The sequence below is a fragment of the Neolamprologus brichardi genome, chromosome 5, assembly GCF_056152115.1.
Source record: "Neolamprologus brichardi isolate AB-2024 chromosome 5, ASM5615211v1, whole genome shotgun sequence".
NCBI classification, from domain to species: Eukaryota; Metazoa; Chordata; class Actinopteri; order Cichliformes; family Cichlidae; genus Neolamprologus; species Neolamprologus brichardi.
The window spans coordinates 21,087,599-21,104,867 of NC_142108.1; the positions used below are offsets into that span (position 1 = coordinate 21,087,599).

The following is a 17,269-nucleotide window of genomic DNA, read 5'->3' on the forward strand; positions in this document are numbered from 1 at the left end:
TCGCATTGGCTTCATTTTCTTCTATCCAATCCAAAACCCCGTAGAGGGCGTGGCATGTGGAACCGGGAGGAGCTGTTTTGGGGTGTTGTGAATCCGTGTAGCCCAGAAATCCTGAGTGGGAGTTGTCGGACCGATTTGTTGTGTGTTTGTCTTGCGTTTCTCAGAGATTATCAACACGCCTGCAGCAGCTATGCCCGGGATAGAGAAGCTACCGATAGAGGAGACGCTGGAGGACAGCCCGCAGGTAACAGCTCTACTCCCCGAGGGCTTCAGCTAAAAGCTAATTCTAGCCACGTCTATAGCTAGGCTAACTGTCTTTGTAGACTGTTTGCCAACATCCATCGGAATGGTGCTAATCGCTAACGGCACAGCTAACCACAGCTTCTCAAGCGGGATACTTCAGCTATGCAGTGGGATCATAAACTGACTGCTTTATGGATCAGGTGGTGGAAGCTTTCGCCAAGCTGCCAGATCCTAAAATGTCAGATTTAGTGCTGGTTTGCACATAAATAAACGGTTAACCTGCAACTTCCGTAGCCACTTCGCTAATCATTCCTCCCTCTTCCCCAGTAATGGTTATCTGGTCAAACACCAGTGTTGTATTTCTGTTGGTGTCACACCGTGCCCAAAGCTTCAACCGCACTGCTGCAGATGGACAGAAAAACAACTCGAGCAGTGATGTTGTTTCCTGAAAATCTTAGGAATAACACCTGCTGTGACATCACGGATTGAGGTGTGGTCAAAGTGTAGAAACTTACTTGGTTTGAAGCTGCACATACCCAGGATTTACTTACGTTAACAGTCAGGATAATCTGGGTATCAGCTCTCAAAGCACAGGGAAATTCTTGCTGCTCTCTAGCACAAAAACCATTTGCAAGAGCCAAAAGAGTTTCCATAACTGTTTTTTCAACCCTGAAAATGTAATGTGGCTATCTCATGTTTCTAAGAAATTATAAGAGCATTAAAATAAGGGAAACTAATTTTGACAAATGCCTGTACTCTGATGGACTGAAACTCAGACATATTCATAATACGAAGATAAAGTTTTGCATGACCTTATTAGATATGTTAAAGTTATAGAGTAGAAAAAAATCAGCTGACTCTATCAGGGTCGGGTGGGAACTTTTCAGATTTGCTGGTATGACTCTGGAGTCTTTGCAAAATCTTTTAGTCTATATAACTAATGATTTATGCTTCATCCACTTCTGTCTCTTATTAACTCTCTCGGTGTACAATAGGTGTCAGCTCTGTTATATTTGTAATTTAACAGTGGGAGCTGGAGAGAAAACAGGTTACTGCAGCAGTAAAATCTGATTTACAGCAAGGTGAAATACATTCAGGATAATCACACAACAGGTTGCAACCATTCAGCTTTCAGGAAAACAGCCTGAGAGTGTGATTTATTTCTCACAGTGAGTAATCCCTTGAAAAAGACAGGGACCAGCAGGATGTTAAGACACACCTTGAGAGCAGCAGTAGTGTGTGCAGGTGTTTGATTTGCAGAAATGTATGCGGGTGAAGTTTTTGGCACTCGCATAGGAAATTTTCTGGGGGCAAGTAAGCTGAGTATGGTTTTATAAACGGATCATGTAATTAAATCAGCTGCATGATGTTTGTTTGTTTGTTTTTGATGGTTTTTGTTTGCAGACACGGTCTCTGTTGGGAGTTTTTGAGGAGGACACTGCAGCCATCTCCAACTACTGCACACAACTGTATCAGGCCATGCAGAGGATTTATGATGCACAGGTACACATGCACACACACATACACTCACTCACATAAACACAAAATCAATAATGTGCTGCTGTTTGGATAGTGTGTGTCCAGCTCTTAGTGCTGTGGATTTGTCTTCCAGAATGAGCTGAGTGCTGCAACACACCTGACCTCCAGACTGCTGAAAGAATATGACAAACAGGTAGGAAATGCCATATTTGTCCCAACCGCAGCACAAGTCTACACACTCAAACACTAGATTATTTTATTATTTTTATTATTATTACAAAGAAGTGCTGGACACTAAATATCTGAAAGCTTCACAAATGAATCACCCTTGAACCAACTGAGATCACAGTGTGTACATTAAGCTTAGGATCAGGACTTTTTCATAGCCAGCCAGCAATATATAAATGACTAACTTTGTGTTGTGCATGGATTGTTTCACACATTCCCTTGGGGGAAGTTTGACTTGGCTGAGATACCTCACTATTAACTTCTAACTTGGCTAAACTTCATCAATCCTGTTTTATAATAATAAATTTTATTTGTGAGCGCCTTTTTAAAACCCAAACTCACCATACAAAGCATAGAAGACAACTGGTAGTAAGGATAAAAATCAGCATTAGACAATAATTGGAGTTAGGGCTGTTCGATATAATGATATATATTGGATGACGATATAAAAACGTCTATTGTTTCATATCGTTTGTTTCGTGGTGTCGCAAAATAAACTGTTTAAGGCAATATTTTTTCATCGTTTTGATGGTCACTGTAGTGGCTATATTCATTTCTTAAAGTTCTCTCTTTCTCTTATATTTTATATAACCACACTACTGAAGGACAAGCGCCTGTTTTTATGCGTTGTCGTTAGCAGCAACGACAGTAACAACATCGCGTGTCCGCTTGTTTATGTTCCACATAAACCTTTCACAAAAAAGCTCAAGATCCTGTTGAGACTTTTCAAAATAAACTGAATCACGTGAAAGAGCAGATTATTTACGGATGAGAACTAAAAAAGAGCCGCCAGGTGCTAAAAAATAAACCTTAGACTCAAACGTTAGAACAGGCTTTTCCCCGCAGCACGCCGTGTAATAAATACTCACAAAGAAAACGGCGGCTGTTACAACTTATGTCTAAAAATGTATCGTTTCATGCATCGGTTAAAACACTCGACTCCAGCTACATGACGCGCAGCTGGAAACACTTCCCGCAAGTCGAGCTGCCCGAGATTCACAGAATTTACAGGAAATGTTACATTTTTGGGATTTATATCTTTATCGGGACGATAGATGTCTTATATCGGCATATGAGATTTTGGTCATATCAAACAGCCTTAATTGGAGTCACTTCTCTGGAGAATCGTTTGAGAGTTGAAAGAATTTGGGCTGTTTTTAGTTTCCAGCGGTGCCTCACTATTTGACAGATTTTTGGAAATTAAGGAGGATTCATGCAATTCAAAATACTCCAGAAGCTGTCTGGCCCACTGCTACAGGCCATTCGATCCTTATACAACCGTTGCAAGAGCTTGGTCTGCAAATCCAGCAATAAGTCACACTTGTTCCTGGTGGGCGTTGGACTCTGCCAGGGCTGCCCTTTGTCACTGATTCTTTTCATAATTTTTATGGACAGAATTTCTAGGTTGTAGGCAGGTGGCGAAAGGTTTCCACTTGGGCGGTCTCAGAATCTCGTCTCTTGAGTTGAGTTGAGTTTTCTAAAAGTTTTCTTAATTCTGCCGTAGTTTCACTTGTGAGATTTCTTTTAAGCTACCCCCATTTCCCTAAGAATGCTCTGCTTTTTTGGAAGTCACTGTTCTGAAAAACATTTTTGGAGCTAGCTTTAAGTGGTCAATTGGGAGAACTGCAGGTTTTGGCACTGCTTGGTGTGGCTTCCCAGTCTTATCACACAAGCCACAGGCCACACAGTATAATAAGAGCCTTGCTGTTATAACAGCCTATCTTCGTTATACCAATAGACCCTTAAAAAAGGGCAATAAAATACTAAATGTCAGCCTTGTAATACCATCCATTATACTTATCACCCTAACCGTAATACTGTAACAACGAGCCTCTTATCTGTTACTTCACACACATCTGCCTTTACCACACCTCTGTGAAATTTAGAAACAGCTTTGGATCAGCATTATTCAGATTTTTTCTTTACCATAATAGAAAATATTAGCGGTTTTAATTACATCCAGAAATCTATGTGTTAATCTCAGCTGTGTAATGTTTCCTTATTGTTGCTGTTGTTTGCAGCGTTTTCCTCTCGGGGGTGATGATGAGGTGATGAGTTCTACTCTGCAACAGTTTGCAAAAGTCATCGATGAAGTGAGTTAGGTTTGCATGTTTTGATGTCCTGAACAGGCAAATTTGGTGCAAAATAAAAAGAATAAGAAAAACTAGTTTTATATTTGTGTTTGTTCATCTGATTCATGGTTAGGATTTTAACTTCCTCCTTCTCTTCCTCTTTCTAGCTCAGCTCCTGTCATGCTGTCTTGTCCACCCAGCTTGCTGATGCCATGATGTTCCCCATCACTCAGTTTAAAGAGCGAGACCTGAAGGGTAGAAAACACTTTAAGCTCTTTCACCCAGTTTTGAAACTGTTTTAGAGACGTTAATAATGCATAATGCCAATTTTCAGTTTACTAATTTTATTTTGCCATCAACAGTGACACATATTGTAAATTATTTTCTGCATTGCTATGTTAGTTGTTTACTTTCAATATTAATATTTAATATTTATGGTAGTAGAATTAATCTGAAGCAGCAGCCCTTGCTACATAAACAGATGCACTTTGCTCTCTAATGTGAGTTTTTTTTGTCTCTTCAGAGATCCTTACTCTTAAAGAAGTCTTCCAAATAGCCAGTGATGGTAAGCTGTACCTCATAAACTACAGTCAGTGCACTTTATTGCCTACACATTACGCTTGCATTGCACCTCCAGTCATGAAGGCCCTTCCCATGAAGCCTCTGGCAGGTTTTGTGCTGATATTAATAACAAAGAAGTTTGGGATCTCTGCAGAGTGATTGGGACTTTTACGTGCTCTACCTTTTAGCACATGCCGACTTCGCTCTGTAACTTTATGTCGTCTGCCACATTGTGACGAATTTGCTGTGGTTTAAACACTTCCTGTTTGTAATAATACCACTTACAGCTGATAATAGCATATCTAGGATGGAAGAAATTTCATAACCTGACTCATTGCCAAGGTGGCTCCTATTAAACTGCTATGCTCGAATGCAGTGAGCTCTTTAGAATGACCCATTCTTTCACAAATGTTTATAAAACAGTTTGATTTTATACATCTGTGGAAATTGGACAGAAAATTCCTGAATTCAAACATTTAGAGGTGTGGTTCAGTACTTTTATACTACATATACTTTATGTCTAGATAAATCACACATGTGCAATATAAAGCCATTTGTTTCTGACCCGCAGTGTTTGAAAATTAGCGTAAGAGGCAGTATAATTCTTGGGCAGTCACTGCAGTGAGACTTTACTGCTGTTCAATTCAGGCAATGCAGCAGTTCATATGATACAGTTGACAAGACTTATACAAATGTTCATTTAACATTTAGTACTTTCATTTAACCTCTAACCATGTTTCCATTTGATCTTGGCAGTATGGCCCTCTGGAGGGGAAAAAAAGTTGCCTACACATGAGATTAAGTTTTTATCCTACCTCACAGAAATTCCCCAGTTTTTCATACTGGTTTTCAGTCAGTCAGATATATTGTGTTTAGAATTAAGCAATTATGTAGTAAACCTTCATGTCTGTCCTTAACTATGGATATATCTTGTGTTATCACTCCCTAAACAACACTGCAGCAGTTGAACTCTGTATATCACAGTGCTTTCATCTCAGCTTTCATTTAAATCTTTTGTGATCTAGTAAATACTTAACTTTAGATCTTAAATTTTAGGCCCATATATAAAAGAAAAATTATTGAAATGGTACAGATAGAAGCTAAATTACTTGCAATTGTGAAATTTAGTTTGTTTAGGTATTTTTAGTGTGCATTTCAGGCAGTTTCAGGTTTTCTAACTATTAAGAGGGCAAGATATATTTTACTATTAAAAATCTTTTCTGTGTCTCTGTGTGCAGATCACGACGTGGCGATTAACAGATACAGTCGCTTATCCAAAAGGAGGGAGAACGACAAGGTAACAGCTTTTAGGTTTACCATTCATGACTTCATACCTCAAACTATACATTGACTTTCGTGGTAATGGTTTTATTTTACATGTCCGTAAATGGTAAATCATAGTCTGGAAAGTTTTCTATTTAACTGTAAAAACATCCACAGTTAGATGGATAGAAGCTGATAAGAAGAAGCTGCTTTTATGATTTAAATACAGCTGCAGGAGTCTGTGGATAATTTTCATATTTTGCATGTTCAGCACACTCATTGTGCTTTTTCAAAAAGACATATTGGTATGAACTTGGAACTGAAAGACCTAAATGCTTCCTCTGTTTTCCCTCAAACTTCCAAATCACTGAAGTTTATTCATTAAATTAGTAATTTTTGGTCATACCAGCAAATCTGTCATTTTTGGTCTCTATTTTGGTTTCTATAAAAATAATTTTACAGAATCTGCTGTATTTAAAAAAAAAAAACAACAGCAAAAACTCCTCAGTAGTATTTTTATTAAAGTTACAGGAAGTGATGACTGTGTGGAAATGCAGCTGCAATGATAGATGGGGTTGGGTTGTTTTAAAAAGTCTCTCATCAAGTTTCACATTCCTCAAAGCAGCAGCTTCCTAGATGATTATCAAGACCAAATGATATTATGCGAGTGAATAATGTTATCTTGCTTTTTACTGAAATAAGAGTCTCGTGTTTTGCAGTTACGGGCGGAGGTGGTGGAGGATGTCTACACCTCCCGCAAGAAACAACACCAGACAATGATGCACTACTTCTGCTCACTGAACACTCTGCAGTACAAGAAGAAGACAGCTCTGCTGGAGCCACTGCTGGGATACATGCAGGCACAGGTGTGCACGCCTTTACTGCAGAGTAATTCAGTTCACATATATAAACTTCAGGAAAATCAAACTCAGGAAGGGGCAGCCATCTGCTGCAAGTGGTTGGGGGTGATGAGAGAGAGATGGGACTAGTGCACCTCAAAAATCCAACATTAGGTCTTAACCAAACGTTAACTGGATTCCATATCTGACTCAGGTCTGAAATTCTTTTCCCCCACAAAAAGCCAGAACAGTGTGAAATACACATCAAATCTTTAACTTGGCAAAATGTTAATCCCCCTGCTTGATTCTGGGAATTTTGGAAACAGCTTTGAAATTCTTTGGTAATCCTGCAAAACAATTCTGACAGACATTTTAAGCCTGACTGCTGAACTTTTATGTGAATAAATTAAGTTTGATTTCATTGAAGTTTTTGCACTATCAGTGCAGGCTGTGTATTTTGGAGCACACAGTTTCATGTCAGGTGATATTCACACACACATGCGCACTAGTGGTGACACATTGTAATCAGGCTTGAATAGGGGAAGACCTGTAGCAACAAAGGTCAAGTAGTCTAAAACACGTGGGAAGCATCCAAGAATAGTTTATAACAGGAAAGAAACTCGATGGAAAACGCTTTGAGCTCAGAGAAGGATATGAAGGAAAATTTAAAGAAAAGGAAAACACTGTGGTGCTCTTAGAGTCAGACTTTTTAATCTGATGGTGGATGTTGTTGATGTGGGTCTTAAACTAAAATGCCCCAAATATGGACTAAAAGAAAGTGCATTTTACATGTGGCATAGGTACTCATTTTGTTTCCTTAACTTTCACGAAGAATGATTCAGTGTATCCTTTGCTAAAGGAGGTAACAAAGGAAGCACTAAGGAGTGAGCTCTTATTGTGACGACCACACACACACTTCCAGGTAACTTCACTCAGTTAGGAATTCTGAAAACTGATGTCATCCACAGCCGGTGAATGAGGGCAAGAACAAACATGGTTTGCCTTTACTGCCAGAAGGGGGAGACAGAGTTTCTGCAAAGGAGATTAACAGTGTGAAAAGATGCAGAAAACTGTGAATGTTTTGAATATGGGATAGTGTGGTATTTAAGTACTGCTGAAATCATTGTAGAAGCTAGTTTTTGCTGCATTTTGTAAACGTCCATCCATTCTCTGCCGCTTCTCAGCTGTCTTAGGGCAAGAGGCATGGTACACCCTGGACAGGTCACATAGACCATTCACACTCACACCACACAGGGAGAACATGCAAACTTCACACAGAAAGACCGCAGCCTCATGGTGGAATTGAACTCAGGACCTTCTTGCTGTGAGGCAATAGTGCTAACCACTGTGCTGCCCCCTGTTTTGTAAACAGTCATAGCAAAACAGATGCTGTAAGATTAATATTTCTTTGTAGCTTTAATCATGCAATGCTACAATTTGTCATCAAATATTCATTGAACGGTCTTACAGCTTTGGAAAATTGGAATGGAAATGGAAGAGTCCCTCAGAACACAACATAAACTGCTCACTGGTAGCAGAGAGAAACCTCAGACTGCTGCAGTGCAAAGGAAAGTGACTGTTAGACGAGTCACATTTATTTGAAGTCAGCTCTGAAGTGACCAACCTGTTTTTGTTCTCCTCAGATCAGTTTCTTTAAGCTGGGGTCAGAAAATCTCACCCAGCAGTGGGAAGAGTTCCTGGGAACTATAGGAACCAGTGTCCAGAAGTAAGAACTCCTTCATCCCCAAACTGTTAATTAATTGTGGAGACATGTGGAGACATGAAGATTTTAGCAATGAGTGACAATGAACATGTGAATGTATGTATAGTGTACGCCGGGAAATGGAGGAGGAGGTGGGGCAGATGCAACAGACCATCCAGGAGATGGAGAGGGCTTGTGATGCCCTTTATGCACCATGTGACCCCGACCCCGCCCACTCACCTGTGTGTCGCAACCTGACCAGGAAGCAGGGCTACCTGTACATCCGGAAGTAAGCCACAGGATGACTTGAGTGTTTTATTTCTTAGTGAGCTTTAATCCTGTTTCACCTACAGACCCAGAACAGTGTTTACATTGTGCATCTCTTATTCGGGTGACTGTAGCTCAGGAGGTAAAGGCGGTCATCTGCTAATTGGAAGGTTGGTGGTTTGATCCCTGACTGTAAACACTGTGAAATCCTTTTTGTGTCTTTGCTGTCTCACAGTAAGACTGGGTTAGTGTCATCATCCTGGGAGCGACAGTACTTCTTTACACAGGGTGGAAACCTGATGCAACAGGGCCGGGGAGAGGTGGCGGGCGGGCTGGTCACAGACCTTGACAACTCCTCCGTCATGGCCGTTGACTGTGACGACCGCCGATTCTGCTTTCAGGTCACTTCCTTTGATGGGAAAAAGTGAGAGGTCCTTTTTTATATTTCTCTTCTCATATGTGCCCAGCCCCGCCCCTTTTTTTGTAATTCTTAGGTCAAAATAAAAATCATTTTCTTCTCTTTATTATGTCAGAGTGGTGACGCTGCAGGCGGAGAGCAGGAAGGAATGCGAGGAGGTAAAATACTCTAACTTTATGAAGCCTCCTTTGAGTTTGCTGCTGTTTTCTGATGTTGTCTCTCTCCAATAGTGGATCTCCACCATCAACAACATCTCAAGGAGGATCTACCTGAGTGAAAATGCAGAGGTTTGTGTCTGCTTCCTTCTTCTATCGACTTTCATGTTGCTTACCGTTCACTGTCGTATACCTTTGGCAGCTATTTTAGTTGTAGTCTAGCCAGGGAAGTATGTGTTGTAAAATATCAGCATCAATATTGTGAGATAGTGCAGAAGACCTTAAACTCTTTGCATGGGAGATTATAGATTTTCTGAGGAAACTACTTTGATTTGACTATTTGGCAGAAGGTACTGGTAATGAAGATCTGATCTAATATCTGTCTTCCCACAAGGTTTTTGTAATTGTGCGACAGTACGCCAATGCACAATTTCTAGACTTCAAGCAGGCTTCAATAATAAATCACAGTAGCTTGGCACGTACAGAAGCAAAAACCTCTCTATTAGAAACCAGATGATCACAGTAATTCCTAGTTACTTCTTGTTGGCAGGAGCTTGCAGCCAGAGTGAACCAATCCGCTCTTGAAGCCGTGACACCATCACCGTCCTTTCAGCAGAGACACGAGAGCATGAGACCCACCAGGTAGGAGTGTGTGTGGGTGAGTGGGTTGTCAAACTAGTTTGAGTTTTAGACTGGGTATTTCTACCTGTCCTCTCTGTTTGAGGGTTCAGATTTTTTCAAAATTAAGTTTAGGTGAGAGTAATGATTAGCAACACCCTCACAACCTGCTATCGGCTTCCATGATTTGTTGAAGTAGGGCCGCAGGTGGTCCAGATTTCATTACGGAGCCCTGTCATCATCCTCTTTCTCTCGCTCTCTCTCTTTGTCTCCCATCCAGTAAGGGGCGAACGGGTCGAGCGAGCAGCATCAGCTCCGTGGGCTCCGAGCCATCGCCTGCTCTTTCTGTGCTCTCACTGGATGCACTGGTTGCCCCAGAAACACCCATCCAGTTTGACATAATTTCCCCCGTCAGTGAGGAGAACTCAGGACAAAGCAAAACAGCACCGCAGTCCAGCAGGTACGTGTCTGTCAGGGAAAATGATGAATCACTGTTTAACTTTCCAGCATGTGTTTCACAAACTAGCCGGCATCATAACGTGGCGATACCGCCTGACTGCGCAGCACCATCTGCTCAGATTTGAAGGTTCTGTGCTGCATGTGCTGCAGACAGTGCTTGTGAATATTAGAGTTCAAGCAGCTCTGCCTATATCTACTGTTTACATGGTCTGTGAAGCATGCAATGACAGAACAAAAAGCAAGCTAACTAAAATAATAATGTGAAGACAGATATATCTGAAGCTATGAAAATATGACTGTTTTGTGTGTTTATGTGCTTCTCTGCAGGAGAAGTAATCCATTTGGGGAGTCAGGAGAGAGCACAGCAGAAGACAGTGAAGGTACTCATGTCTGTCTGTCTCGACTATTTTATCAATATTCATTCATTTATTTATTTATTTACGTACGTCTTTATCTTCTAAATGACATTTACGACTATGCAGAGGTCATGTTAATGTTATAACTGGGATTCTGACAAGATTGTATTCAGGATAATAACTCATGTAGAAAAAAGGTTTAAACTGCGTATTTATTTAGATTATAATGGGTTTTATTATTTCCATTATTATCCACAATTACAACCAGTTTAAAATAATTTAAAGTGATTTAATTATTAGAAAAGTACATTTAAACCACCAAAGAATCAGCTTTTACGCAACTCGAGTGGAACCACAGCCATACATGAAGTATGTTTTGTTTTTTTCTGGTTTTTGTGCTGCGTAGACTCGATCCTCCACCAGCTCTTTATCGTTCGCTTCCTGGGCTCCATGGAGGTGAAGACTGCCGAGTCAGTGGATGTCATCTCTGAGACCATGAGGCAGATCCTGGCTGCCAGAGCCATCCACAACATCTTCAGGATGACCGAGTCCCACCTGCTGGTCACCTGCGACTGCCTCAAGTAGGAACTGCAGTGATCATTATGAGCGTGTTGGATGAAGCCGATGTTTGTTGTGTGACTAACTTCTTTTTGCAAAGCAAGCATGAGCCACAGGAACCACATTCAACAAAAGATAAAATAAAATGCCAGCTTGAAATAAATTGCAATTATCCTCTTATATTAAAATAGGTCTTTTATTTTTCAGGCTAATTGATCCTCAGACACAAGTGACGCGACTCAGGGTACGGTGACCGCAGTTTCTCCAGTTTTGTCTTGTTTCTAAGATTTGAGTTGTGTCACTTTTGTCTTTGCTAACTGGCATCCCGCTGTGTCTCGCTGCAGTTCCCTCTCTCCACCGTGGTGCAGTGTTTGTCCCATCAGGACAACAAGAGGCTGTTTGGTTTTGTTCTGCAGTCGGCAAGCGGGCGGAGCGACAGCCGAGCCATGTGCTACATCTTTGAATCCAACAACGATGGAGAGAAGGTTGTGTGTCCGTTTATCTGTTTGGCTGGCGGTGTAACACATCCTTCTTTCTGTCTGATCGTCTGTCTTCTTCATGCTTTTCAGATCTGTGACAGCATCGGTCTGGCCAAGCAGATCGCCTTGCACTCGGAGATGGTGAGACTGTAACCGGGGTCATTCATGTGTTGCTGTGGATGTTTACACTTGTTTTCTTATTGTTGCTCTTGTGATGCAGGACCGTAAAGCGGTGGAGAAGAAAAAGGAGGAGGATAAGGCCAAAGAGAAACAGAAGGAGGAACTGAGCAAGCAAAGACAGATCGAGAAGGTGATTTTTTTTTTTACCTTTCAACACAAACCTTGCATTATTCCCATGTTATAACGAATGTGCAGAGTATGCCGAGCAGCCAGGGGGTGTTTTTAGTCTGTGATACATTGTAAACATGTGTTATGACCCCATCATCACCACTTTAATTGATTAGTCTGTGAGTTTGTTGGACTTTGGGGTTTATCACTTAAAGACATTTTTGCTTTGTCTGACTTAAATGAATGAAAACATGTATTTACACTGCTGTGCAAAAGTCTCAGCCACCATTTTTTTTCTTTGTAGTTTGCATCCATGGAGCCAATTTTAACTCTTTACCCCTCGGAGTTACCCTTCAAGTGGTTCTTTTGTATTGGTCGTCAAACCACATAAACTTGTAATTAAGGGTACTGTGGCGGTTGTCAGATGTCTTCTTTATAGTTCACTGTGCTTTTTTTTGAAGGTCTTTGAAGTCTTTTTCCACACATTCTCAGTCCAGGTCTTACACTTGCCCCATTGACATTAAAAGCTCCATCTGCCACCAAATGCTGAAAACAACACCACGCGCAAGAAAAAGTTCACTCTTCTTCTCTTGACTGACTTGCAGGATCTGGAGGAGCAGAGCCGCTTGATCGCTGCATCAAGTCGCCCGGCCAACCCGCCTGGCTCTGACGGACAGTTCCTAGTGCTTAGCAACAGCCAGTCAGAGGACAGTGACGCTGGAGAGGAGGGGAAGAAGAAGGGTGAGTCTGAAGCTTAACGACACTCAGAGGATGCATGTTTTACCTCTAAGGCGAGTCCCAGCTGGTAAAATCGAGACCACAGCTCAGGAATCAGAGGAGGGGAACACCACCTATCCGCCCGCCCGGACTGCCTGGATCTGAAAAACATGTGCTTCCTCTGTGCAGGACTCTGAAGCTTGTGATGGAGGCCTGTCACTCTGAAATGGAGGATAAATCTAACGCACCCTCACTGTAAAAGGGAGGGAAGTAGGTGAGGAAACGCCTCATCCAGGACTCGTGTTTTATTCTGTGTTTAAAAAAAAAAAAAAAAAAAAACAAAGGAAAAAAAATGCTGCTTTTATACCGGCTCCACTTTCAAGAAGAGACATGAAATATAGATTAACCTCTAAGTTTCTGTTTTTATGTTTATTTTATAAGAAGAGCTTACAAAAATATGGAAGACGTAAAACAAAATGTGAGAAGAATATTGAACCTGGGTCTGTCGGTACCGGCTCTTGCATGAGTGCACTTTGAGAGGAAGTGATGGTTTCTTTACCCATGATGAAGGTCCCAGAGGGCAACAGGACACCTCATCCACTTTCTCCATCAGTGTTGTTGATTTAAAAAAAGAAAAAAAAAAAGAGGTCAGCTGATGATCTGAAACACAAATAGAAGATAGAAAGAGAGCCTGAGTCTTATTTTGAAAAGGTCATTTAAGGATTCCTTCCTTCCTTCCTTCCTTCCTTCCTTCCTTCCACTGGCTTCATTTCAGCACATCACAGTAGGTCTTCACTGATTAGTCAATTAATTGATCAATAGAAAATTTATTTTTAGTAACTGCTAACAAGCTGTTTTTCCAACACCGTGTTCAATTTATTAATATTGTTAGATGTTATTTAGCTGCAGAAAAATGTGGCTAGATTGTTCAGACGCTGTTTAGACCAGGGGTGGAAAACTTATATTCTTTATAACATTAAGTATATTTTTCTTTTTATGGAAACAGACATATGTAAACAACAGTTTGACCCTTAATGCTGATCAACTGACAGTAATGTTAATATAACTGTTAAGTAAAGTTTAAATCAACCCACTAAAGGGACATCTTACAGTCCACTGCAGCTCCATGTTTTTAATCTTGGACTTGAGTTGTGATTCACGGTTCAGAATCATCTTTATTTCTCTTATACTGGACCTTGATTAAGCGTTTCACTGTAACTATTGGGGTTTTTTTCTGGCATGCCTCACCTATAAATATATTCAAAGCTACACTTTAATGAGAATAATGGTCAGTTTTGGTCTGTTTGTCTGTTTTGGGGGTTTTTGGTGTATTTTTCCCACAAATATCACTTTAATCTTACTTAGTTACCTTGCATATTCCTCCTACAGTGGTTTAATCCTCCACTGACAGGGCCTGCCTCACTCTTTCAAAAACCACTAACAAAAGCCAGCTTTCTTCTGATTGGCTGCACTTTGGAAACAGAAAGTTTGAATAGCAGATAATAGATAATAATAATAGATTACCTTTAGAGATGTGTAACTCAAAACCTCCTGATTAAAAATTCAAATTTCGTAAGCCATCCAGTGGGCTGATTTAGCCCCTTAGATTATATGTTTGACACCCCTGGTATAGACCAAATGAAAAAATGAAAAATATTTGGCCTTAAGTGTGCTTGAGCTTTTACTGATAGTACCTGAAAGCAGCGGCTGAATGAAAGGTTCAAAGGGAAAAATTCATCCTGTAAGTTTTCAGACTTTCTTGTCTTTGCATGATTTGGTCTTTGCTCGCTGACAGTGAAGATTGCTGCTTTGAGCACCACAAAGTGAGTTCACATTAGTTACATTATATTCAAGAAATGACGGATTATACACCAAAATGATCTATTTGATAAATGGCACTGCAGGATAGAAGAAAAACGTGTACGTTTGACTTGACCACTGCCTTTTAAAGATAAAAAGTCAGCATACTTTCAACTACCTGCGCTCACTTTGTGCTTATATTTGATGGTTGAAAGTTTGAAGGATGGTGGGGGTTTTGTTTGTTTTGTTGTTGTTTTGTTTTTTTAGGTTTTGTATTCAGACACCTTTGGATTTGACTCCCTGACATGAGAGACCTATGTTGTGATTGTTACCTGCTGAGAAAATTTAGACCACTTAAATTACACCTGTCGTTTTACTTATCATGAATACAACTTTACTTTTGTTCCTTTTGGTTCAAAGCTGAGCTCCAGATGGATCTAAGGTCCACTTCATCAACTTTCAGGTGCCAATATTAAAGGAAAAATAAGTCTTGGTCTTGGACTAATTAAAGAAGCCACAAATTTCAGTTTACTTAAAGGGTCTGTAGAATGAAGGTAAAAATTTTCATGGCTTGATTAAATATGAAGAAGTTATTTTAACTTAAAAAAAAAATCAGCTGAGTGTGAGGAAGTCAGCTGGGAGCTAATTTTACATGGTGACTCGATGACGTTAACACGGCCACATGAACTCATCATACTGGTTACTAAAGGTATCTGCTTAAGATAGAGGAAGTGCTAAATCCACAGTCCTCAGCAGCATGATTAAATGTGTTTTGTGCACTAAAAAGACTTCATCTTTGGATGATGCCCATTTGAATCTTAAAATGCAGGAGCCTCGTATTTGCTCGTGTTAAATATTGGAGTGTAATTTTGTACAGATTTTACAGCAAAAACACAACCAGTATGAACATAAATATGAAAATTTGATTTAAACCAGAAAAAAAAATCTATTTAAACCAGAAAAAAAAATCTATTTAAACCAGACTTGGAAAAATTCTGAATTTGACTTTTTTTTTCTTCCATATTTATTAGTGAAGCCATATCATGCCATAATCAGTCCAGTATTCCAGCATTTCAAGCTGTTCGTATGCAGTGTTTGTATGTGTGTGTTAGCGTGCTGTAAGGGTCGGAGCCCATGTAAATGAAAGCAGAGTTTGCATGACAGTAACACTTGTTAATAAGCTCTCGTACCAATTAACCGTGAAGATTTAAGGCCACGTCAGTGAGCCAAAGATGCTTTTCTCTCCTCTCTCGGGGCCGTTCCGGGTGTGAATTGCTGGTCTGACATTTGCAAAGTTGGAGGTCTGTTTAAATAAATAAATAAATAAAAGGGAGAAAAGCACAAATTTCCCTCAAGTTCCCTCAAACTGAAAGGAGAACATGGCTTTCTGTTTTCATAAAAGAAAAACACTAGACTTTAAGCTCCTCTGATACAGTGTTGAAAAACCAATAACCACCTGTGTGTCATAAAAAACAGACTCCATCTTCTTTCACATTGCCTGCTGAGTCTGTTTCTTCTAATGTCTTAATATTTACCAGGCATGCATACGTTGGGGCCTTTTATGTTCATCGCACATTTATTCATTAACTTGCATTTCATTTCCAGAGTGATTCACTCATTTAAGTTTCATTTTCTTCATGTAGGGATGAAAGAGGCCACAGACACACCTCTCCGTTTGTGGGAGGTTAAAGTAGTGGAGATGTTTCTAAAAAGCCGAAATCAACAGTTACTGAAGATGATTTTATTTTTATTTTAGTTTTTTGGGACACGTGGGGGTGAGATATTGCTTTCTTGTTTTTGCTGTAACCAAGTGAAAGGCTCGTGTTGACAGAGCTGCACTTTACAGACGAAGTAAACACGACAGGATCGCTGATGTTGAGCTGTAAATATGTTTCAGTGATTGATGTTCCCGTGTCATGATTAACGAAAAAAGGCTTTACGGTGATAATAAAGCACTAACTCCATCCGCCTGACTCAGTCTGCTCTTGTTTTCACTTCAAGCAAAACTTCACCAGCAGCACGAGCTTCAGACAAACATAGAATGAAAGGAACATTTAGACAAAGATTAAAAGGATTTGTCAGTTTTATTTATGTTTGTGCCGGCTATGACACAGTGGTGGTGCGGTGAGCTATACCGCTAGACCAAATCTATTTTTTTAATCTGTATTTTATTTGTGTAATGGCCAGCAGGGGGCAGCTGTTCTACAGGTCTATGAGCTGGCTTATTGGCAGTTTCCTGAAGACTTTATGGGCTCAATAACTTCATTCAAGTCTTAGTTAATAAAACATGAAGCTCATTTAGGGAATTTTAGTCATTATATTGGTATACCTTTTAAAAAACAAAACCATTGTCTCTACGTAAGGTGGATCTGCAAAATGTTTTGCATTTTCATATGAAAAAATTGTTTTATACTAGTGATGATATTTAATGGTGATAATTTTCTGTCACATGATTTACATATTATTGTAGAAAATGATACTTTATGTAATACTGCAGTGTAAAAAAGCTTAATATATAAATAAAGCTACTTTTTTCCAAATTGTATTTGGAAAAAAGTAGCTGTGTTAAATGAAAATATTACACTTTGAAATGGGTTGGAGCACAGTAAAATAAAATTATGTGAAATGCAAATTAAAATAAAAGAGCAGAGGAAAGTGGACAGATGATTTTTTTAAAATTCTTAATTAAAATGTCATATAATGATTGATAAAGGACAGAATTATCTTTGTAAATATTAGGATTCAGGTGATTTGATTAAGTCAGACT

At 39.8% G+C, this 17,269-nt stretch overlaps 1 protein-coding gene across 2 annotated transcripts; it reads left to right on the forward strand.

The window, feature by feature from the left end:
• Positions 1–15,043, forward strand: appl1 (adaptor protein, phosphotyrosine interacting with PH domain and leucine zipper 1). Of its 2 annotated transcripts, XM_087840865.1 has the most exons (23): positions 1–244; positions 1,648–1,746; positions 1,856–1,915; positions 3,972–4,043; positions 4,190–4,277; positions 4,546–4,587; positions 5,822–5,880; positions 6,566–6,712; positions 8,329–8,411; positions 8,515–8,676; positions 8,890–9,078; positions 9,188–9,230; positions 9,303–9,359; positions 9,778–9,869; positions 10,126–10,305; positions 10,632–10,684; positions 11,067–11,241; positions 11,426–11,462; positions 11,563–11,703; positions 11,788–11,838; positions 11,918–12,007; positions 12,591–12,726; positions 12,892–15,043. In XM_087840865.1, the coding sequence occupies exons 1-23, from the start codon at positions 191–193 to the stop codon at positions 12,897–12,899; spliced, it is 2,118 nt and encodes a 705-aa protein (XP_087696991.1). In that variant the 5' UTR covers positions 1–190; the 3' UTR covers positions 12,900–15,043. The 2 variants fall into 2 exon arrangements, with proteins under 2 accessions (XP_087696991.1, XP_087696990.1); XM_087840864.1 differs by having other exon boundaries at positions 2–244; positions 12,591–15,043.
• The last annotated feature ends 2,226 nt before the right edge of the window (positions 15,044–17,269 follow it).